Source organism: Emys orbicularis, chromosome 1 (assembly GCF_028017835.1).
Source record: "Emys orbicularis isolate rEmyOrb1 chromosome 1, rEmyOrb1.hap1, whole genome shotgun sequence".
Taxonomy (NCBI): domain Eukaryota; kingdom Metazoa; phylum Chordata; order Testudines; family Emydidae; genus Emys; species Emys orbicularis.
The window spans coordinates 226,941,251-226,964,981 of record NC_088683.1 but is presented as its reverse complement, the minus strand read 5'-3'; the positions used below and the strand labels follow the sequence as shown (position 1 = coordinate 226,964,981).

Genomic DNA, 23,731 nt, shown 5'->3' with positions numbered 1-23,731 from the left:
GCTGAAGGCAGGGAGGAAATCAGGCAATAAGCTATGGGAACATGCTCCATCAGCAGTATCTGCTGCACAGCACCCCTATTCCAATATGGGAAAAGAAACAGATATCCTAATGGTATTACACTGCACATCAACATTTTCAGTTTATTTTGCTCTTTGATGTTCAGTACTGTGGTATCTTTGTAGGTAATTGTTGCTGGTTTGGGTTTGTCGGGTTTTGTTTTGCACACCTTTTCAATGTTGTAATAGCAGTTGAGCTGCCCAAATAGGTTTACCTTCTATAAAAGCTTTTTATGGTCACATAGTGAGGTCTGGAATTACAATGGCTAACAGTCAGGACACACCCAGAAATGACAAGTACACTATATTTATTTAATACAAGACTACATTTCATTTCACCCTCTGGGCCAAGGTGTGGCATTAACCCCCGTTATCCCCACAGACACACAAAGCACCCCGTATCACCTTTGCTGTAATGGACCCTCCATCAGCACAAGGTGGATGTCTGTAAGCATCCCAAACATTCTGTCCCAAACTATCCCCCCTTATCCCCACATATATGGTAAAGCACACATCATAATCACATGGCATTATACATGCTACAGTCCAAACAAGTCTGTAAGCAGCACCGTTTTGCCTTCAGTCAGCAGAAAGTACATTTCACCACCATCCTGCACTTGCTCAGTGTGTAGTTATATTGTCTTCTGCCACGTTGGTGGAAATCAGAAGTCATCACCACCTATTGCAACAGAGGGTTGGCTGGTTTGCCTACAATCACAATGGGCATGGACAATCCCTTGGTGCCTGTGACGAGGATGGAATAACACTTGCCTGCTGAAATAGCTCATACCTCTGAAATACCCTGGCATTGTATGTAGGTGTCCACAAATCTACCATGGTGAACCACAAGGGTTGCAAAATGGCATAGCAATATCCTTTCCAGATACTGTACTCACTTCAATTAAACGCCACAATTATTTTGAAGAAACTTCCTAATTCAATCTCTCTGGACTGCAGTAAAGTAATAATTGCCTTGCAAATCTCCATGGCCACTGTGATAACTTTGGATTTGCCAACCCTGAAGAGATCATCACAGATCTGTAACAATCCAGGGTTGCCAGTTTCCACAAGGTGATAGCAACATATTTCTGGACAGTTACTGCCTTTTTCAACTGCAAGTTATGATGGCATTCAAGGAGTGAGCTTCTCACACTACTCCACGAACATTACTTTAATCATAAAAAAGGTCTGGGCCAACTGCTGGTCACCCCACATTTCCATTAAGATACAGTTCCACCACTCTACGCTTGTGGTACTGGTCCAGAAGTGGCAGTCTGAATAGGGGAGAGTCTGCCATGAAAGACAGCATCAGCTTGGTCCCTGTCTCCATCTCTGAATGGCACTGACCTTTTCTCTTCCTTCTAACAGCAAACCACCACTGTCTTCTTGGGGTAAAAAGCCACCTCTGAAACCACCATCTCTTAGTGACAGCTGAAGCATACTAAAAGTAACATAGCCACCACCAGCAGCTGTTGGTTCTGTTCTCAGGGCAAGCAGGATTCATACTTTACAACACACCCACGTGTCCTGCCACAACATGAATTTCTCAGGCTTAGATAATTTCTGCCCACAATCCCCAGTGGACAGAAAAATTGTCCCTCAGCACAGGGTTATGACACTACAAACAATGTAATGTGCACCCAGAAATTTCTGAGTTTCTCATGGCTGGATATGTGGCATGACAATAAGTGTGAAGAACTCAATTGCTGTTCTGCAGCAGGGTCACACACTAATGAGTTAGACAAAAATGAGATGACTAACTTGTGATTGCCCAACTCGGTCTTCACTGCAGCACGAAGTTCTGTTGAGACACAATGAGGTTTTAATGCAAGTTGGCTGGTTGGTGCGGATGTGGCTAACAAATAAAAAACTCACTCTTTGAGATAAAAGCACCAGAAAGCATGACTAATATGGTTGTCCTGGTTCTACTGGCCAGTGCAAGTGCATTAGAACTCCATGTGGTTGTAACAGATTTTTAACAACTGTGCACAAACACTAATTTCTTTAATAGATGGGGCCTGTAATGACATGTGTCAATATAGTTAAGATCATTTGCTTCGCTTAGTTAATAGTGCCTAAAAGCAGTAGCAGGGACAGGCCTCAGACTTGGTGAGTGGAAGAGACATTTTACTGCCTGGTGTAGATAACAATTACAGATTTTTTCTGGGTTTTTTTGCCTGAATGCCTTCTTATGAGCTTCTAATGAGACAAGACAATTATTGCAACTTGGCTTAACAGACCTCAAAACAGGAGTCATGACTTCTCAGTCCAGAGATTGTCAATGCTCCTAAGGACTGGACTTTCATGCTTAACAGAAGCAAGAATATTTCTTTATTTTTGGAAGGAGGGCAATGACACTTATGAGGGCTCCATCCTTGCATTAAGAGCACAATATTGGTTCTTATGTGAGAAAGCTCCAAACTTCAAGTCAGCTGATTGGACATAGTAGCTAGCAGGATGCCCTTTCAGGCACAGGAAATATAACAGCAGCTCCTGCAGGGGCTCAGTCCAGGTAGTACTGTAAGGAGCAGAATGAGGGTCTAAAGTTATGCTCTCTGATCTTGAAAGGCTGGAAAAAAGGGTGTTGTCCTAAGAAGGCATTTAATGTTGGGATTTGTGCAAAACTTTTTTCTTGAACCTACTGAGAATATTATACTACAAGAACTAGACCTTTTGCTCATACTTATACACCTGCTTAAAACCCTCTTGCAGGAACTCAGGGCTGTGTTTCACTTGGTTAAACGATGGACTTTGCTCCAGCCAAGAGACTAAGTTCTATTTGTTGACTTCTTTTCAGGTCCATGAACTTTATCCAAGCATCCATTCTGAACCTGTCTGATTCCAGGTGGAGGATTAGGTTTTTGCAGTAGCAGACGTCCTCCGAGACAGACACATCAGATGGCTCAATGCTACGTTAGGCCAGAAAGCCACAGCTTCTTTAGTTAGAAAGGCATAAATAGTATCACGGCTGCTTCTCCTTCCTATCTTTTGTATGGTTCTAGGGAAATGGAAAAGGTAGGAAGATATACAGCGCAGACACTGCCATGCTTTGAAAGAGGTTGTTCACCACCTCACATTCTGGGTCCAATACATGGAGAGGAGACTGCTTTCTAGACACAAAAAAGGCCAACCACCGTCACAGTGACTTACAATGAATGAAAATATTTCTGGATGCACATTCTATGCTAAGATGAGCGGGGGGAACTTCTGACGTGTAAGCCTTGGTATCCATCTCCCCCTTGATGTTCAGTACTGATGGGCAGTACGCATACAAAGGGAAACTCTGCTCTGCCCAGGACTAGAGAAGTTGATTTTCACTCTTGGCTCAGGTGATCATGTTCTTATTTTTAGGAAAACAGCTGTCAAACACACTGATGGCTAGAACCAAAACAAGTTTGATCCAGAGAAGGAAAGATGCTCCATAGACTTCACTGATTCATTGGTTCCTGCAGGTGGTGTGCCTGTATCTAGAATCTATTCCCTGGTTTGAATTAAGAGACGAATGAATCTCTCTATTAAACCCAGCTGGCATCAGAGCTAGGATCACTCTGCCTAATTCAATAATAGGTGGAGCTCTTAAAATAAAACCCTGCTTCTGCATTCAGTTGACATAGGATGTCAATGGATGTGATAAAGAGGTGGAGGGGATAACCTGAATTACTGGATAGGTCTCATATGACTGCTGGATCATTAAAAGCACACATGGGATTGATTAAACATCATTCACTACACCCAATAGGCATACAGAGCCACAGGAATTACCACATGACTATGGCTTGGTCTCTTCTGCACTGATCTACCATACTGTACACGTTGAAGGTGAGCAGGGTTGCTGATTTTATTTAAAGGGAGCAAAACTGGTCCCAGAGATTGCTCCAATAGTATTTCAAGTGGTTAACGATCTCCCTCTCTCAAAGTGGTCAGATTTATTGTCCCTTCCTCCCCCACATGAGCCTCTTCTAAGTCTTTAGGCTTTCAAGGCAGGTACTGGTGGCCTGGGGTTCGAGGATGGACAGCTCATCTCTACCCTTTCTACTGCATGAGATCCAGATGGGCCTGCAATTCCCATAGACCTCAGCCTGGGATATCAATAGAGATCCTTTAAAAGGCTTGTTGTAGAGATTGTGGCAGTAGGAAAGAGCTGGGTCCAATGACTCCTTACTGCACACACTGCCATCAGCAGTATCTGTGCTGAGTCCACTATCCTCCACCACCTACACTGAGGGGAGAGTGAGGATGTGACTGAGCTCAACAGTTAAAAGGTGGTATGAACTCCAGGGACTTAATCTTCCATCTAGCAAGCTGTCCTTCTGGCATCAAGATGAGAGCAGGAACTGCTTGCCCCCATTTTTCCAATCCTGCTCAGGAGTGGGGGGCTAAAGCAACCCTGCTTGGACTGGCTGAGAGAGAAAGAGACTGCACCCTGCCCATAAAGCCAGTCAAGCTCCACAATCAGAAACTAAACGGGTGAAGAACAGACCCTTCCTTTTGCCTCTGGCTTTTCTCAGCCTTGCTCAGTCTCTGAAAATGCACCCAAACACTGCAAATGCTTAAGATGGAGAAACAAAGCTGAGGGGATAATCTCCCTAAAATGCAAATGAAGCCCTAGAACAGAGACCGGAATCGCACAGCCAATTTGCTGAGCCAAAACAGTACTCAGAAATTTGAAATGAAGTTGGGAATTTTCCCTCAGAAAAGCTCTGCAGCAGGGAGGTCTGGCTGTGCCATCTGCCACTGTGGGTGCACATAAGAACAGGCAGAACTTCAGGGAGCAGGGCATTCGCCAGCTACCAGTGACTGACAGGTCCAGTTCTGCTCCCAAGCTGAAATACAGATGGTAATAGATAGGTGGACTTTTGTATGATGAATAAAGTTCCCTGCAACAAATGAAGATTATCAGTATAAAATTTGGCTCATTCCTCCCAGTCACAATATATTATGATAAATTTACATTTGAACAAAACATACAGGTTCCCTAACAGCAGTCCCTTCAGTAAGTGGACAGGCAAGATGATTTAGTCATCACCACTGAATCTTCTCCAATGGATAGTTCTAGCATTCTAAAGTCAATGCCCACATTTTCATCTGTTGTGACACCAAACCAATTCACAGGTAGTTGGTATTAGGAAAAAACAGCACAAGCAAAGACAGGACCAATGTAGTAAAAGCCTTCTGTGCCATGCCTCTAGCTACATTTTAAGAGCTCAACCATGTTAGGAGGTGTTCAAGATCCCGTTTGGGCACTCAGGGGAAAAGATAAAGGAGAAGGGGGGAAATGTATGAATTCCTGCTCACTACATGCTCTATGAAACTGTTAATTAAAAATCAGATCCTGAATTGCTGGAAATTCAGGCATAAAAGGACTACAAAAGTCAATACACCCGATACAAACCAACGGAGCAGGAAGTGTGCATGGGTAATGCAAATATATTCTCTTTCCTCAAAAGTCAGCAGGATTGTAAAATTCTTTATAAATTATTTAAATATATAAAATAAGTTTTGCAAATATACTGAATATTAAAGAAAATTTTTCAGTCCCTGTAGTGACTCCCAACTCCACACAAGGAAAATGGAAACCTACAGTACACTGTACACTGGGGAGAAAAGGTAGGAAGTTACATTTTTGCTACATGCTCTACGGGAGTCTGTTTGAATATTCAACAGTATCCAAAAAATCTTGTTTAAAGCAATGAGACCCATCTGCATTTTTAAAGCTATAGTCACTTCATATCATGCCTATCAGACCATATAATGAATACAAAATGTCAAAAACCAATTTTACACAGCACAGAATGAAAATTAAATTCTCCAGAGCCCCATTCTGCTTTCAACTGTTAAACTCAAAATACATCATTAAAAAGACACACAAACTAATGCTAGCACATGAAAATATTTCCAGGAATATGTTAGTCTTTATTCAACTTTTTAGCTATGACTCTTCCATTCAGAAGCTGGAGAGAATCTTTCCATTGGTTTGTCTTACTGGTTAATTCTGGATAAAAAGATTTTGCAGAATTTGACATTAATTTAATTTTTCATTTATATTCGGTTATTCAAAGTTTACATAACCTTTTCAAAGTTGTTCCTTACAATGTATGGAATTTAAGATTAAAATAAAACTCTACTTTTAACATAACCTTTCTATAATGTAAAAATATTCTATGTATGTTTAACACATCAAGAATGCTAGTCATTTATTTTGTTGAGGGAAAACTATTTAATGCATGTTTCAGTATAAAAAACAACTGTAAATGTTTAGTATCAATGTGTCCGTTAAATTGGGTGCCACCCAGTGTTTAATTTCCGCAACTACAGTATAATACTGCATTTACAAATACAGAATAGCGATTCAAACATACGTAACAGTTTTAAACAACTGCAAATTTGAGATGCTGCTTACTTTTTACATTTACTTTTTCTCCCATTGTGGCAACTTTACATCTTTGAAAGAATGAGTGCTTAATTATCAAAACTATTATAAAAATAGCAGCATTCTACTAAAACATGAAAAGCAGACCCATGCATTAGGAGTTTGAATGCAGATTTCTGCCTTCCTTTTAGATTATCAAAATCTTTTCAAGTTAACTTCAAGGCAAGGGTATACAGAAAGATACTGCATAGTATGATTGGACACTAATCTGAACTGGGTATTTAATCAAAATCCATGATAATTACAGGGTAAACAATTTTATTTCAAAATACAGGTTTAACTCGAAATGTAGTGATGAATGCGTAAGAGGCAAAAATGCAGACTTTTACAGCAGATATTACTGTCTCACTTCCATCCAGATGTAAGAGCTCTAATTTGTGAAAAGACAAAATAGTTGTGGCATTATCTGTTTCCAAAGAAATATAAATACTTTAAAACAAACACTGAAAATAAATTCTCATTTGATGTAACAAGCTACACTCATTACTGATGTTTCAGTCTTCTTAAAAGAAAGGGATTTTACCCAATATATCAATGAAGAATAATCCTTGGAGGAAAAAAGTTGGAATGTAAACCTCTTAGCTCAATTTAGATCTGTAAGTGGGGAAAAAAGACAGCATAGTGAGAAAGATAATTTTGACCATGTGAGCAAACAAACAATTCTACCTTTAAGATGTATTTTAATAACTTCCGTTCTCTAAGATAAGTTTCACAACTTATTTCACAATCCATTTATTTTTTTTTGCCCCCAGTTTCCTTTGCCATTTTTTGTTAATGAGTACGTAATCATTTGCCCCTTCCCTCCCAACTCATCTCCTCTAGGGAAGTTAATGTTCAATGTAAAATCATCTCAATGAGTAAACAGTAAAATACAAACAGGCAGGGCTATGATTTTCCTGAAGAAGCAAAAAGAAAAATAATCCGAGCTGTGAGGTAAAGTTCCAAATCAAAACACAAATATAGTTTAAGAAGTCACTGGCAAAATGAACTGGTTCCTGTTTAAATCTTCCTACTACAAAGATGCTCCAGCACACAAATTACAACTTTTTCACACTAACTGTGAATTTGAGATCATTTTACTCAGAGTCTAATTGGATTAAAAAGAAACTGCAAGCATGCTAACACTTCAGAGTGTTTCTTCATGCTGTTTTATTCTGTCCTCTTATCCTTTGGGCAGAAATCTTGCTATCTGCCTGATACACCTAATTTACAGTATTGTGCCATCTTATACTATATAAATGATTAATAAACAGTCTCAGCTGCACTTTAGAATACATTTTCCCCCACTTAAAATTCCATGTTCATAAGATATAGCACACTGTTTTCAGAATTTGCCTGAGGAATCAGAGGATGGGAATTTGAGTCATTGTTCATTTTGAGGGTGACTTGTCCACTAGAGCAGTGGTTTTCATCCTGGGGTCCGCTGACTATGTCAAAGATTGCCAAAGGGGTCCCCCACCTCCATTTGAAATATTTTAGGGTTTCACAAATGAAAAAAAGTTTGAGAACCACTGCACTAGAGCTCTGAAATTGTCACATTAACTTGATTATTCTATAGTGACTGCTGAGGTTGACTACATTCCTGCAACCATAATGTGATAATTTATTTCTAGCTCCCGTAAACAGTGTTAAAGATCAAACTTTGACAGGTATGAAATTCTGTTATTAAAATCTGAAGCAATATTCACTGTATGACATCCTACAAATCTTTGATCTATGACTATGCAGAGGTCTGCAAGAAGTGCCATAACTCCAAAGGACAGGATTTTTGACCAATTTCACGTAGTCACTGGACAGCCTTTGAGAAATATCATCTATCCCGGTTAAAGGCTTCAAAGCTTTAATACGTTATGCTACCTAAATTAAGTAGTAAACAAAGCAGTATTATCAAGAGTTGATGCTTCAAATAAATAAATAAATAATAAATAAATGAATGGAGATATCCTATCTCCTAGAACTGGAAGGGACCTTGAAAGGTCATCGAGTCCAGCCCCCTGCCTTCACTAGCAGGACCAAGTACTGATTTTGCCCCAGATCCCTAAGTAGCCCCCTCAAGGATTGAACTCATAACCCTGGGTTTAGTAGGCCAATGCTCAAACCACTGAGCTACTCCGCACCCCCCCAATGTAGTATTCTTATTACTTACATCATCAATGTCCTCATCATCATCTCCAATATCATCAAACTGGATTTCATCATCATCACCAGGACCAAATGTGTCTGTTTCATTGATTTTAGCTAAATAGAGAGTTTTAAAAAAGTTAATTCACACATTAAAAACTGACAATTCACTGTGGGCTACTGACTTCCAATCTGATCTTGAAAGATTCTTACCGTGTTCTGGAAGTTCCCCATATGCCTTCAGACTTCTGGCTTCATCTGCATTGTATTTTAGAATGACATCCGCCTTGTTATCCTAAGTAAGAGAACATTTGACTGCATTAGTCAGCATTGTAGAAAGGTTTCCACTTCCTAAAAATGACAGGCTAGCAAGGTGTTTGTTAGTTGGACAGTTGAATCTTTTTTTATGTCCTGAAATCACCCCCAAAATCCTTAGTTCTCAACTATTCTTCAATTTGCCACTACAAGTGAAAGAGGTAAACCTACTATACAGAATATTATAAGTCTTCCCTCCCTGAAGTCCTTTTTTGTTAAGCATTCTAAACTATTCTTTTTCAAGGTACATCTACATCTGTCATATATCACAAACTAAAGCTTTAGCTAGCATTAGCAGTCTAAATATTAATCTATGCAGCTGTGTAATAAAATATTTCTTAATGGGTTGTTAATTTGTTGAAAGTATATTTTGAAGAAATAGAAGTCTCTTCATAATTCCATTAGCAACGAAATTCACATTCCAATAATTGAAGGTATCACACTGCACTCACTGAATGTATATTTATTATGAAAACAGCCCATTAAAAATCTGATACAACTGCCATTCACTGGACTCAACATATAGTTACTATAGGAAACTATTAGAGCCACACATTTTAAAGAAAAAACGAATGTAGTCTCTGGATTCAGTGACAGATTAAGGCAGGATTCTTCGAACAGCAAAGGGCTCAAAGAATACATTTATCTGAGTGAAATAGCTGGTGTGACAGACATGGCAATTTTCTGCAATATCCTTGACAAACCTTAATGAATTAAATTTAAGCATCTTTGGAGTCCATTGTATTAAATGTAAAGGTTATGTATTATTGTGAGCCCTGGAAGTGTTATGAACTTCAAAGAACTATATTGAACAATGGGACACACAAGAATGGACTTTAGGCCAAACAATGTCAAGTGGTTTGCCTGGGGAATCTCCATGGGGAAGTGAAAGCAAATTCTCATCTCTGGTTATGAAAAAGCCCAGCCTTTTGAAGCTACACCCTGAGGGGACCATTGTCTACTGGCTATGCATCTGAAGAAGTGAGGTTTTTACCCACGAAAGCTTATGCCCAAATAAATCTGTTAGTCTTTAAGGTGCCACCAGACTCCTTGTTGTTATTGTCTACTGAGTTCTTGTTCCCAGAATCTGAAGAGTAAAGGCTCAAGATGTGTAAAGGAAAGACTATTCGTGTGTGCTTCTTTTGAGCTAAAGCGATTATGAACTTAAAACAAAACTCTGGGGCCTGTTTAGGCAGTCTGGCTTGCTGGAAATATCACACTGTAGTCAGGGGAGTGAGGGCCAGGTCTCCACCCAAGAGAGTGAGGGAAAGCAGCCAGAAGCCTAACAGAGGCAGCCCTTGCTGGACCACAAAGGGAGAAATACAGGTGCAGTTACATTGAACTGTGACGGCTGGCATCCTACCAGACTACTGGAGCAGCACTTTGCTCCATTTGCCAGTGAAATGCACAGGAGCAGCTCACCAAGCAGCCATTTCTGAAAAAGTCAGAGGCATTCTGATGCCATAGGGCATTTTCCGCACACACATGGTCTAAAGGGGCAATTTGGATGAAAACTGGTCCATTTACCCATGGACAGAATTTGCCTTGTATTACAAATATAAAAATAATCAAATATGAAACATATTTAACGTGATACAGTTAAACACATAGTAAGTGCCAGTTAAATAGAAATTATCTGCACAATGCTCTCTAGCAGACTTTTAGTGGCATTTAAGTCATAAGCCATGCTATTTACTATAATACATATAAGTGCTAAATCAAGAAGAATATTTACCTGGTAGTCTCTTAAGCCAACCAATATAATATCCGATGTATTTATCCAAACCTGAAAGTCAGAAACAAGGAACACTTATTAAAAAAAGCTCTACAAATCCACATTTGTCCATCTGCAATTTAACAGCAATAAGTTCAAACACTATACTTGTGGATCTACTAAAATATTAAAACAAACTGCAGACACTATTTTTCCTAAACAAGAAAACAAAGACATCCCCACTTCATAACACTTGGTTTCAATTTTACATTACATAACTAACTGTTGGTGGGGATAATAGTTGACCAAGCATGTTACAGAACTCCATCACCGCAGCAAATCAAGTGATTTAGACGTCTCCAGCCCTATGGATGGCTACTAAGCCATTAAATTTGGGTAGGCCAAAGGAAGTCTAACCATTTTATTGACCGAGTTCCACAAAGGGTCTGTGCGCAGAAAAGTAAAACTTCACAGTAAAGTGAATGAGAGGAAGAAGCCAAGCAGAAGAGAAAATGCAAGAAATCTAACCTGGACTGTTTCTGTTGAGTGACTATGTTAAAGTGGTTTTCTAAAAGTTGGACTATTTTATTCATTAAAGAGATACTATGAACGGGTCTTTTTCAAAGATGACATGAATTCACATTAAAAGAAATGAAGATTAAAAATATGTTGAACTACTCACTGTGCATTATTCCAATGGTTTACATTGTTCTGCAATAGGGAAAAACAGAGTCTTTCCTTATACTTAGATTTAAATTTAAACTCTTTGAGGCAGGGACCATTCATTAAGCATTTGTACAGTGCCTAGCATGGTAAGGGGCTTCAAGTCAGGGATCCCTAAGCACTACTCCAATTCAAATAAATAATGTAGTAACTGGCATAAATATGATATTGCATTAAATAAATATTTAGGAATTAAGTTTATTGGAATCCTAAATACTTACTGACATCCTGTAATGCAGGGGTTCTCAACCTTTTTCTTTCTGAGGCCTGTCCCAACATGCTATAAAAACTCCACAGCCCACCTGTATCATAACAACTGGTTTTCTGCATGTAAAAGCCAGGGCTGGCATTATAGAGTACCAAGCAGGGCAATTGCCTAGGGCCTCATGCCATAGGGGCCCCTGCAGAGCTACATTGCTCAGACTTTGGCTTTAGCCTCGGGAGGTGGAGCTCAGGGCCTGGGCTTCAGTCCCTTGTGGCAGGGCATTGGCTTTCTGCCCTGGGCCCCAGCGAGTCTAATGCTGGCCCTGCTCGGCAGCCCCCATGAAACCTGCTCGGTTGAGAACCACTGCTGTAATCCACGGTGTGAATGGGAGGCTTTTTTGTACCATAACAGGGAGAGAACCCTCACTGAGAAAGGTGCATCTCCTATCACTTACACAGACAGGGATGCAGACTATGTAGAAATCAGCCATACAGCTTCACAAGATCTATTGCAGAGGCAGATATTAGACACAGACTTGACTGTGTGGTAGGACTTGTTAGGCTTCTTGCTTAAATGGATTTTTCCCAAAGAGAGCATATACCATAAAAAAGACTCAGGGAATTAGATTTTAGGTCTTTATCTAGATGTGTGAATGAAATGAAAGACATAATTTAGTCAACTGATCACATGTTCTGCCTGTTAATGTAAATTCTTTTTTTTTTTTTGGTTTTTACTGTACTTAACTTTCCTCTGCAAGCCTGGCTGGCAACCAGGGGATCTGTAAGTTACTATTACCGTAAGTGCATAACTGGTTGGAAAACTGTTCTTAAAGAGTAGTTATCAGTGGTTCACAATCAAGCTGGAAGGGCATATCGAGTGAGGTCCTGCAGGAATCAGTTCTGGGTCCAGTTCTGTTCAATATATTAATCAATTATTTAGACAATGGCACTGAGAGTACACTTCTAAAGTTTGTGGACCATACCAAGCTGGGAGGGGTTGCAAGTGCTTTGGAGGATAGGAATAAAATTCAAAATGATCTGGACAAACTGGAGAAATGGTCTGAAGTAAACAGGATGAAATTCAACAAGGACAAATGCAAAGTATTCCACTTAAGACGGAACAATCAGTTGCACACATACAAAATGGGAAATGACTGCCTACGAAGGAGTACCACAGAAAGGGATCTGGGGGTTAAAGTGGATCACAAGCTAAATGTCAGTCAACAGTGTAACACCATTGCAAAAAAAGGCAAACATCATTCGGGGATGTATTAGCAGGAGTGTTGTGAGCAAGACATGAGAAGTAATTCTTGTGCCACATTGATTAGGCCTCAACTGGAGTATTGTTCTGGGTGCCACATTTCAGGAAAGATGTGGACAAATTTGAGAAAGAGCAATAAAAATAATTAAAGGTCTAGAAAACATGACCTATGAGGGAAGATTGAAAAAATTGGGTTTGTTTAGTCTGGAAAGGAGAAGACTGAGAGGGGACATGATAACAGTTTTCAAGTACATAAAAGGTTGTTACAAGGAGGAGAGAGAAAAATTGTTCTCGTTAACCTCTGAGGATAGGACAAGAAGCAATGAGCTTAAATTGCAGCAAGGGCAGTTTATGTTGGATATTGGGAAAAACAACTGCCAGGATGGTTAAACACTGGAATAAATTGTCTAGGGAGGCTGTGGAATCTCCATTATTGGAGATTTTTAAGAGCAGGTTAGATAAACACCTGTCAGAGATGGTCTAAGTAATACTTAGTCCTGCCGTGAGGGCAGGAGACTGGACTAGATGACCTTTCAAGGTCCCTTCCAGTCCTACGATTAAGATTAGTTGAGGAGAATAGAGTGGAGTTACAAAAGCAGTCAGTACACAGACACTTTAATATTTAGAATGTGTCAATAAATTTATGGATTGTACTGGGATGCCTTTTTCTACAACTGAAAGTTACCACAACTCCAAGTCCTCCCACCTTGATTGAGAACATAACCTGAAGTTCTGATTGCATTTCCGAGCCTAGAAATATCTTGATTTAAAATGCAGTATGGATTTTTACTTAATTCACCTGTTAAAAAAATCCACCAAGTTTTCTTTAAATCAGCAGCCTGAAAATGGCACTACTTTCTTCATACGATTGTCACAATATATTTGAAGAAAAATTTCAGAGATTTTGGGCTTGGGTCACAGTTATGCTATGGAGACTGTACACCACATTGGTAGTGAAAACGGGCCTTAAAGTGCATGTAAATGGAGCTGAACTAAGATTCAAGCCTTTTATTTATAAGCACGTTGGTTGGCAATCAGCATTTTACTAAACAATTTCAGACTACAAAACAACATTCTCAATTTGATCAACACTAAAACTCTGCTGTATTCACTGGCCAAAATCTTTGTTAATGCAGAGATAGCATTGACCAGAAGTGTCTTAGACCTGCCCAGAATGTTTCATGCCCCTAAACTTTAACCTTCAGAAACCCGGAAATACAGAGTTAAGGTACACAGAGATGCCCCACCCAGAGATGACTAGGACCATTGTGGATATACTGTAAATATGTTTCACAGACAGTGCAACCCTATAATAAACAGGCAAGAGGAAAGACTGGTGAGTGTGCCATTTTATTAACTATATTCTCAGCTGCCTGCATGAACTCCAACTATTCTTCACTATGTTAGTGACAGCTGTAGTGACTGATTCAGGGATTACTTGCAGCTGGCACAGATTAGATTACGAGAAGAGGTGCATTTGGTGGTTTGTGAAGAGAAGGTGAAGTGGCCGAGTATAAGCCAGGGATAGTCTGCTTCTGTTCACTAAGGTCAACCTGAACACAACTTTGGCCTTAGTGAGGACATGGTCTGACAGTTCACCCTAGTGTACCCATGCGCTCTGTATCCATACTGTGACAGGTGTTACTGATATATACAATATCTTTGAGACTATTGTTCCAATATTATAAACGTTAACTGTATCTTTGTGAGCCAGAAATTGTACACTGGCATGTTACCCAGCTCCCTCTAAGAACTAAAATCAGAGGGGAGGTGTGTGTGTGTGTGTGTGGGTGGGTGTGGGTGTAATTACTGTAGACCTGGAACAGGAAAACTGTAGAGAAGTACCATCCCTCGGGTGAATAGCATATACTGGTTCAGAACAGGTTCAAGAAGTCCAGGAGACAAAGAATGAGCCAAAAGTATCAAAGGCCAGCCTGAACTGGCTGAGGAGCCCTCATTTTTGATCTGACAACTGATAGATTGTAACCAAGAGGGCAAACCCTGCTGAAAGGGTTTGAAAGACTTTGAAACCTATCAGGTTTACCATGTGGAAGACGGGTGACTTCTGGTAAACCTAGCATGTGTATAGATGTTTTATGATATATTTTCTCTAATGTTTTTGTCCTAAAAATAAGTGTATTTTGCTTTGCAAAAGCTGACAGGTCTTCACTGTTGTAGCACTTGAGAGAGAGAGAAACTGCAGGTGCTAAGCTAAGTTTAGACCTGCTGGGATACGCACAGTGAAGGGAAAGAATTCTAGCCTGGGAGGGAGGGAGAGGAATACAGGTGCCTGCCTATAGAGAGGTGACAGAGGCCTGAGTCCTAAGGGGACGTCCCTTAAGCAGACCAAGGATGGGGCAGAGGCACAGTTAGTCCCCAAAACTGGGACACCCACATTGCTCCATATCATCTGGAAGCACAGTGCCATAATGGCTAGTGGGGTCAAGCTGGGGCATCACTCAGAGTTCAGATTACAGGGCAGTGTGTACTGTTGGGCCTACAAATTTACTTGAATTGTAAGCTCAAGTGTAAGTAGTATGTAAAAGGTTATAAGATGTTACAATAATTTATAACAACAAATGTTGATGGGAAAAGGTACGAAAGGGAGACAGAATACCTGAATTAGTCTAAACAAAAAGGCCAAGTGGATATGATTCAAGGTCTGTGTTGAAATTATGCTTGTTAAAAAACAGGAGATATGACACCAGAGGATAATGAGCCAAAGTTGGTATGTCAGATATTAGGCCTAGTTGGTGGACAAAATAGTGACAGGTTAGACCAGGTGTAGGCAACCTGTGGCACGCGAGGTGATTTTCAGTGGCACTCACACTGCCCGGGTCCTGGCCACCAGTCCGGGGGGCTCTGCATTTTAATTTAATTTTAAATGAAACTTCTTAAACATTTTAAAATCCTTATTTACTTTACATAAAACAATAGTTTAGTTATATATTATAGACTTATAGAAAGAGACCTACTAAAAACGTTAAAATGTATTACTGGCATGCAAAACCTTAAATTAGAGTGAATAAATGAAGACTCGGCACACCACTTCTGAAAGTTGGTGACCCCTGGGTTAGACTATTATACCCATCACTCCCTTCTTGGGTCCTTAAATGAAAAATTTTGTTGGGAAAGTATGAAGGAACAAAAGAACAGACACACAGGACAGATAAAGGCTACTAGAGCAAGCGTCACCAATCATAGATGCCAATCCAACTGTTTCATTGGACCTCAGGCCTTCATCATCTTGAACCTGAGAGGTGTCTTAACTAGAACAGGCCAGAGAGAGAGAGGGGGACCCAGATGATAATGTCATACCTACAGGCTCCAGCTGAATTCCAAGCACTGCCTGGGATGACAGTTATTACCATCTTTGATAGCATCAAAGATTGTCAACTAGGGGAATTTTCTTTCTGAGATTAAACTTCAACAACAGCAGCAGCATCTCTAGCCCATCTTGACTGACTTATCCTCTTTCCCCCCAAAAGGATAGTTATTACCATCTTTGAGACCATCTAAGAGACTGATAAATGGGGGTTTTCCTTCTAAAGACTCTACAGCTAAAGAGAAAACAAGCAAGGGATGCTGTTAAAATGAAAGCCTTACTCAATATTTTACATTTCAAATACTTTAACTGTTTTTCCTTCTTTTCTGTATTGTTAATAAAAGGCTAAAAATGATGTGTTTGAACCTTTGGTTTGTCTAAACTAGAAGAATTATGGTAGAAAATGGAGAGGTTTTCTGTGTTTATTTTTCATGATAAACCTAAAATAGTGTTTTGACTGATGAGAACATCCTGGCTCCCCATTAGTCAATGTGTACCATAAGCCAGTGCTTAGAATAGGGTGTCTCTATTATGGGTGCATTTCCTGAAATTCAGCAACACCTTTGACCATGCTGACATTGATGAGAGTGGTAGCTACTTGCTATTCTTTGATCACACTCAGTTCCATTGCTCAGGAAAGAATGAGGAGCATGATTCTATCACTTTAATGTTTCTGCTTACTAGAGTTGATAGTCGTCCCTCTATTTAATTAAAGCTATTTTCCTTGACAATATTTCTGAAGTAAAATCAGAGTATGCATGTGATTTTAGAGTATTTGGAAATATCAATTTAAACAAGAAGTTTTGCTTTCAGGGCAAACTTGCCTGATGGAGTACCTGCAGAATGTAAACAAAGAGCAACTAATGTGCTCAACATATGTTGTCAGAAAGCTGACAATGCTGTTTGCTTGGCTTAAATGGCCACAGCATGTCACCTTGAGCCACTCCTGTTATTCTGATGCCAGGCTACCTGTAAAACAATCAGGTATGCAACAGAGCCTTTGTCCTGTTGCACATGTGATTTCTGGGGGACTGTATCTTGTGAACCTTTGTTAAATTACCTCAAATTTGGACCACTAAACCTATCCCCTTGAGGAACAGCAATTTGCAAGTCTATCCAAGTAAGCATGAAGATTTTTACAGTAAGCTAGCCTCAATTTTAATTACCATCATGCTATCCACCAACCTACTCTAACCCTGTAGCCTTAAACTCAAGCCAAAATTTAGAGTTTGTATAGCGTTTTATAAAACCCAAGTCCAACAGAAATGTTTCTGTAAAATACAAAACTGACAGTTTTTAAACAAGCAAAAACCTCCCCTGAAACATCTGCATCCCCAAGAACCTGAAAGTTAGTGTGACTACGGGCAAGATTTAAACTTCCTTCATTGCCCTTGCCAAGAGAAGTACAAGTAGCTAATTATCTGAACAAAACTAAATATGAGTTTTAAAATTCTTTCAATTTTAATAATCTAAAGTTGCTAGTACCATAATTAAGGAAATTTTTAAAGTGTCCCTTTATTTAGAGTATGTGTAGCCATATCAATTTTCAGAAGATTGCCTGTTCTGCTTGGTATGTATTCATTTATTTTCCATGTAAGTGATTTAGACTTACCTTTTTTCTTAGCTTCCCTCTGATATGACATAACCTCTTCACACCATCAAAACATAATGCCTCCAATCTTCCATTGCCCAACATCTTGATCACCTGGGCATATTCTGGAAGAGATAGTCCAAAATGTTGCTGAATTACATAATAATTTTAAACAGTCAACAAATTTTTACAAGGAAAAAAATGATGTATTTATTTTACTGTTGCACCAAGGAGCCCTAGTCATGGACCAGGATCCCATTTTGCGAGGCACTGTATAAACAGAAAAGACAGTCCTTGCCCCAAGAAGCATACTCTGGAGGCTCTGTGAGGGGAAGTTTCAATGGTGCCTGGGCCTGTGGTGGACTGATGGTCACTGTCACAGACCTGCTAGGTGATCTTGCCTTAGAATGGGATGAGGAATGGAACCTCTGTGACCAAGAAGCATCTTAGGGATTCTATGGAGGCCACTGGTATGGGTAGGACACTGGGGCGAGTAGGCTCCAGCCAGGGGCGCCCCTGTCCTGACTGCAAGACGAGTGCCAATCCTGATACCCTCAGTGCTCCATGAACAACCCCCTCAATGTGGGTCAGGTGATGGAAAGCAAGAGGAGGAAGATCCTAACCTGGATGCCAAGGAGTCCTGGGCTTCAGGGGATGAAGATGGAGCCAGCCTTGAGGGTGGGAGCAACTGGTCTGACTCATTCATAGCCCAGAACGAATTGGGAACTGGCAGTGGAAACTATATTAGCAGTGCCAAATATGCCTCTATCATTTCCGGTGCTGGAAGCAGTGCTGACCCCAAAGTCAGCAACAGTACCAGGATGACTGATGGTACCCAAGTGGAGGGAAATGATTGCCACCCTGGTAACACAGGTGGCACCAACAGCAGGGGTGCTGAAGAAATTCCTGGCACTAAAGAGGTCTCTTGCACCAAGCCCAGCCCCACTTCCACTGACTATGGAAGGAAACAGCGGGGTGTAATGCTGACAGACAGGTTCAGCAGCCCACCCAGCCAATGGGGCTATAAACAATATAGCTCTGGCAAAGTCTTGATTACTTTAATAGCTTTCTCTGGTTTTGACAAATGCAAGAGCAGCTAGTATTCACTTTCAAGGCTCTTCATAGTCAATCCCCACTCTACCTAACACCTCTGATTCATTATCAAGCTGTTGATGCTCACTGATTGGTCCATTATGCTAGCCTTCACCGGCACTTGTTCACCTTTCAAAGAAGCACCTTCATGCCTTATCCTGTGTAGCCACACACGCTTGGGAGGTGTTCCACATAAACATCCACAAAGCTGCCTCATTTTCCATTTTCAGATCCCTTCTCAAAATTCCTTTGCTGTGATGTCAAATTTTTTGTAGGCAACAGTTAGCTTGCTCATGTGGAGAGACCACCGCCTGCCATGTTGACCAATATTTTCAGTGTGGATATGCTCCAAAAATCACAATGTTACAAAGAGTATTTGTAAAGTTTCCCATCCACCAGTAAACAAACCAGTTTCATTCCACTGCTTCTTAAAGCGACGAAGAATAGCAGGGACAATGGAGCAGACCACAGGCTCCAGAAAACACACTGCATCATTTCACATGTAGAAGATTATCTTTGAGGAATATTATGTTAAAAACAGCATAAAAATCAATGCCCTAGACACCCACACTCACTAGGGAAAATCCACTCCCAAAAGTTGTATTTCAAGCCCTGCTCTAGTACACTAAAATATTTCCTTAACATGGGTTAGAGTACAGATGCTTAACACATTGGAATATCACCACTGGAGAGCTGTGTTCAACTGGATAGATGGAGTTTGTTCTAGAGTTGGGGAGATTTTCCTAGGGAGACTTATTTTCCTTTTTGTATGTGGTTGATAGACTGATAGGTGCATAAAATAAATCAGCTCAATTTTCTTAGTATGACTATCACACAATGTGATGCAATTGAAAAGCCTATGAGTGTTGCAAGTCAAGGAGGCGCATCACAAGAGCTGCAAGACTAAGTCAATTTGTGTTTTAGCCATTGGGAAAATTTTAAGCAAAGCTTTTGCCTGAATTTCATTTGGTTACCAAGCCAAATAGCTATCTGACTGCTAGGTGAACACTCAGATATGCTCACCATTTTAAAATTTACTACACTCCTCCTCTACCCATTCACGATCTCATGGGTTTCCCCATCAGTCATTCATCATGGTGCCTCTGGCAGAGGACGGTTGAACGTTGCTCCCTATAGCACAGTGATGTCACTGCGTGAGCCAGAGATGATCTCTAGAAAATAAAACTAGGAACAATTTACACATAGGAACTAACGGAATCTTTTTTATCACACAGCAGCACAAACTGCTTGAGGAGCAAAGAACTGAACCTATTTCTTAGGTGATATTAATAAATGGGAAGTGAAGTGGATATATCTTCACTCCCATTCAATTTGTTTTTTTGCTAAATATATTCCCAAGATGAAGATGCTCCATTCCGTCACATCAAAGTACTTTTGTAGTTTTCAAACATCCAAATGAAACCTATACACAGCCCAATTATCCCTTGTGTAGAAACCTTCAAAGTATTGTAGCTACCATATTTGACTGAAAACATATAGTGACAATTACAATTCGAAATCTCACCTTGTCCATCCTCCTTGAACACTAATTCTCTCTTCTCCGATTCATTCTCATTCTTACCTCGTCGTCTGTTTTTACCTCCCTTACCTAAATTGAAAATAAAATAAATCACTACATGCAATTTAGAAATCTATATAAAATCATGTATTGGAAAGATAAAATAGCAATAATTTGTTAGACCTATGGAAATCTAATTTCACTACTACAGCTTTAAAGCACTATATCTAGGCCTGTGATAAAACTGATCTTGCTTCTTAAAGCACTACACCATGATGATTTCAAGTTTCTTTCAAAAAAGATGAAGAGGCTGCCTAAAGTCAAAACTGCAAGAGACAAATTTTTAATTTTCATGTTCCTAATAAATGTGATGAGAAAAGTAGTATTCCTTTGGACTCTTAGAAGTCCAGCATAAGCTACAAGACTTAAAAACCTATTCTCTTCAGCAACAGTTTGATCATCTCATCTCTGTTCTAACCCTTCCTAATTCTGAGCTGAAGTGGTAGGGCTAGGATACAAGAAAAAAATTCCACATGAAACAAACACAGAAAAAATCCATGTGTATATAAATTCTTCAGCCACACACCACAAAAGAACATGTAGGAGAAACTGAATCACATCTCAAGAGCACCACCCATCCCTCAATCTCACCTCAATGATAGTATGCTAAAGCCATCTTGTTATTTTATTTAAAGTCTGGAGATGTTTTGTGTTTCTTTGGATCAATTTCAGCAATATTTACTATCAAATTACCTCATCTTTGTTCTTATTTTACCATTGTCAAACAAGGGATCAATTAAAAGATCACATAGTGGTAACTATCGACTATTTAAACTCAGTTTGAAAATTAGGTAACAGAAGCCTTCAAAAGAGCATTTAACACCATCACCCCTGAACATGCAATTGATTGCATTCTGGTGGACCTCAGTTAATCAACCTTCATGACTGTTCAGGAAAGAGAGAAACTACAAAGGGGCTCTGCGATGAATCTTCAGTTTCAGTTGTCCTGCTGCTGCTACTGGTGAACACATTCTTGCAAGGACTGGGGAAACATCCATGTGAGCTCCCCACCCCAAATCAGTGATTGATGTCATTATGCAAATAAACAAGACAGAAAAGTGTAACCTACTCAACAAAAACATGAAAGTGACTACAGTACACAAAAGATAAAGTTCAACAAACAGACATTTGAAAAACTAAAGAAAAATAATTTTAGGGATTTCCTGTAGCAATAGTAGGTGCAAATATCCAGATGGACATGTGATTTTCAAATTCATGCTTTCCTTCTAAACAGCAGCATTTCAACAAGCTTCTGGCAACAGGATTCGTTTTCTTGTTGAAAAATCAGCAAGAACAGCTTGCAGTTTTTGTAAATCCTGCCTCCAAAAAACTGCTTCCTTTCTCTCCTTTCCTCTTTCACATCAGCACAGGAAAAAAAACGGGGAGGGGTCACATGTTAACAACACTTGTTAAGGTTTCTACCATATGGGAACAGCGGTGGCTGCTGGTGCCCCTGTGAAGATCGGTATGTACTAGAAGAACAAATGCTACTGTTAGGGAGCGGGGCATAGCAACAGTTGACACTTAAATGCTGGCTGAGTTTTGCCAGACAGGGGAGAGGGGAACACACTTACTCCCGGAGTCCGAGGCTCTCTCTCTCTCTCTACACGAGTCTTTTTCTGCTTCACGACTCAGCTGTATCCTACCGCCCTGCACCCCCCGCCCTTCCTGCCAGACCCGTGGCGCATTCAGCCCCACTCACACACTCCGCGCACATCGGGCCACGGGCCTGAGAGCAGCCCGGCGGGAGGGACCCCGCGTCAGCCAGCGAGGTCGCCGCGGGGCAGTGGCTGCGCGGAGCCGTGAACCCGGGTCCCGGCCAGTGTGTGTGGGGTGGGGAAGGTGCCCGTGCTCGCTACACGGCGCTACGCGGCAGGAGGCCAAGCCAGGCCGCAACGGCTGTAACCGCCCTGCCCGGATCCCCCACGTGAGGCGGCGAGGTGAGCTCCGGCCTCGCTCCCCCCGGGAGCCCGCGGCCCCTCGCGCTCCTGGAACCGCCGCACCCCCGCCTAGCGAGCTCCGGCCCCGCTCCCAGCCTGCCCTGCGAGGAGAGGCTCCCGGCGCCGCCCCGAGCACAGGCCGCTCCGGCCCCAGGCCCGGCTGGCGCCGCCCGTACGGCAGGGGCCGGCCTGAGGAGGCCTCACCTTTATTCTTGGGCATGGCGCCGGCCGCTCCTCACTGCGGGGGGGGGAGTGGCGGGTGTCTGCGCGCTGCTGCTCCCGGTCGGGCGGAGGGTTCCTGCGTGCGGCGCGCGGGTAGCGACTCGTCTCTCGCAGCGGCCGTTGGGATTGGAGAGTCACGCGACAGGCAGGTCCTTACGCGGCTGCGACAGCGACCGCAACAGGCAACCGAGGCTACAGCTCTCTGCGGCGTGCGTGCGTCCCGACTCGCGCTCCAGCGCCCCCTGGCCGCCGGCGGCTTTCACTGCTCTTTACTCACGGCTCAAAGCCCCGCCCGGTCCCAAATGCGCGTGCGTGGGGGCGGCTTGTGTGGGAACGGAAGCTTGAGAGAAGGTCCGGACGGTAGAGCTAGACAGGAGCGCAGGGGGCCAGCGGCGCGTGTTTGCACGTGACAGCCCCGGTCCTAGCCCGCTGCGCAGGGTCCGCTGGAGCAGCGACGGGGTCACCGGCGCTCAGGATTTTCTTGTGCGAGTCCCGATATTTGCTGTTTTTCTTAATGTCCCACTGTAATGTGAGCTTCTGCCCTGTCCTTAAAGAAAAGCCTCTAGCCTCCTGGTTGGAGTGGAAAGCTGGAAAATGTGAGGCCAGCAATGTACCTAAACGACTCAAAACCTAGAAGGCAAACGCAAGCCATCTACCATTTATTATTTTGTTACCATCTCATGATTTTTAGCTAATCTTATTTTTGGGAGGGTCCTGACATAAAGCAACCATATTTCAGGTTCCCCCAAAGAGGACACTGTTAGAGGAGCAGGATGGGGAGCTGGAGAAGGGGGAAGCTGATAGGGTATGTGGCAGGGAGGCTGCAACTCCAACTGTCACCCCCTGCATGGAGAGGCTGCGACTCCAGCTGTAAGTCCCCCATGGAGGAAAAATCCCAGACAGTTGCTAATATTTTAAAAATTTGCCCAGATGGAGATTGGTGGACCAAAAATGAGGTCATGTCCGTGAAAACCCGGACGTATGGTGACCCTAGCCTGACATACTTTTTAAATACCTGAGGGGGCTAACCACATTGTGATCAGTAATCATGACTGCCCAGCACCAACCAACTAAAATTCATATTTCAAGTGAAATTATGTGAGCTGCAGTATCCAATACGAAAATGGAAAGGGCCCTGGGTGGCAAATGGAAAAAAG

General features: G+C 41.5%; 1 protein-coding gene across 1 annotated transcript; it reads right to left on the bottom strand.

Moving 5' to 3' along the window:
- Positions 1–5,947: 5,947 nt before the first annotated feature.
- On the bottom strand, positions 5,948–22,794 carry EIF1AX (eukaryotic translation initiation factor 1A X-linked). Its single transcript, XM_065423532.1, has 7 exons — positions 22,557–22,794; positions 20,359–20,442; positions 17,763–17,866; positions 10,659–10,709; positions 8,822–8,903; positions 8,634–8,725; positions 5,948–7,081 (listed from the first exon to the last, which is right to left on the bottom strand). Exons 1-7 carry the CDS (start codon positions 22,570–22,572, stop codon positions 7,076–7,078), a joined length of 435 nt encoding a protein of 144 aa, XP_065279604.1. The 5' UTR covers positions 22,573–22,794; the 3' UTR covers positions 5,948–7,075.
- Between the last annotated feature and the right edge of the window lie 937 nt (positions 22,795–23,731).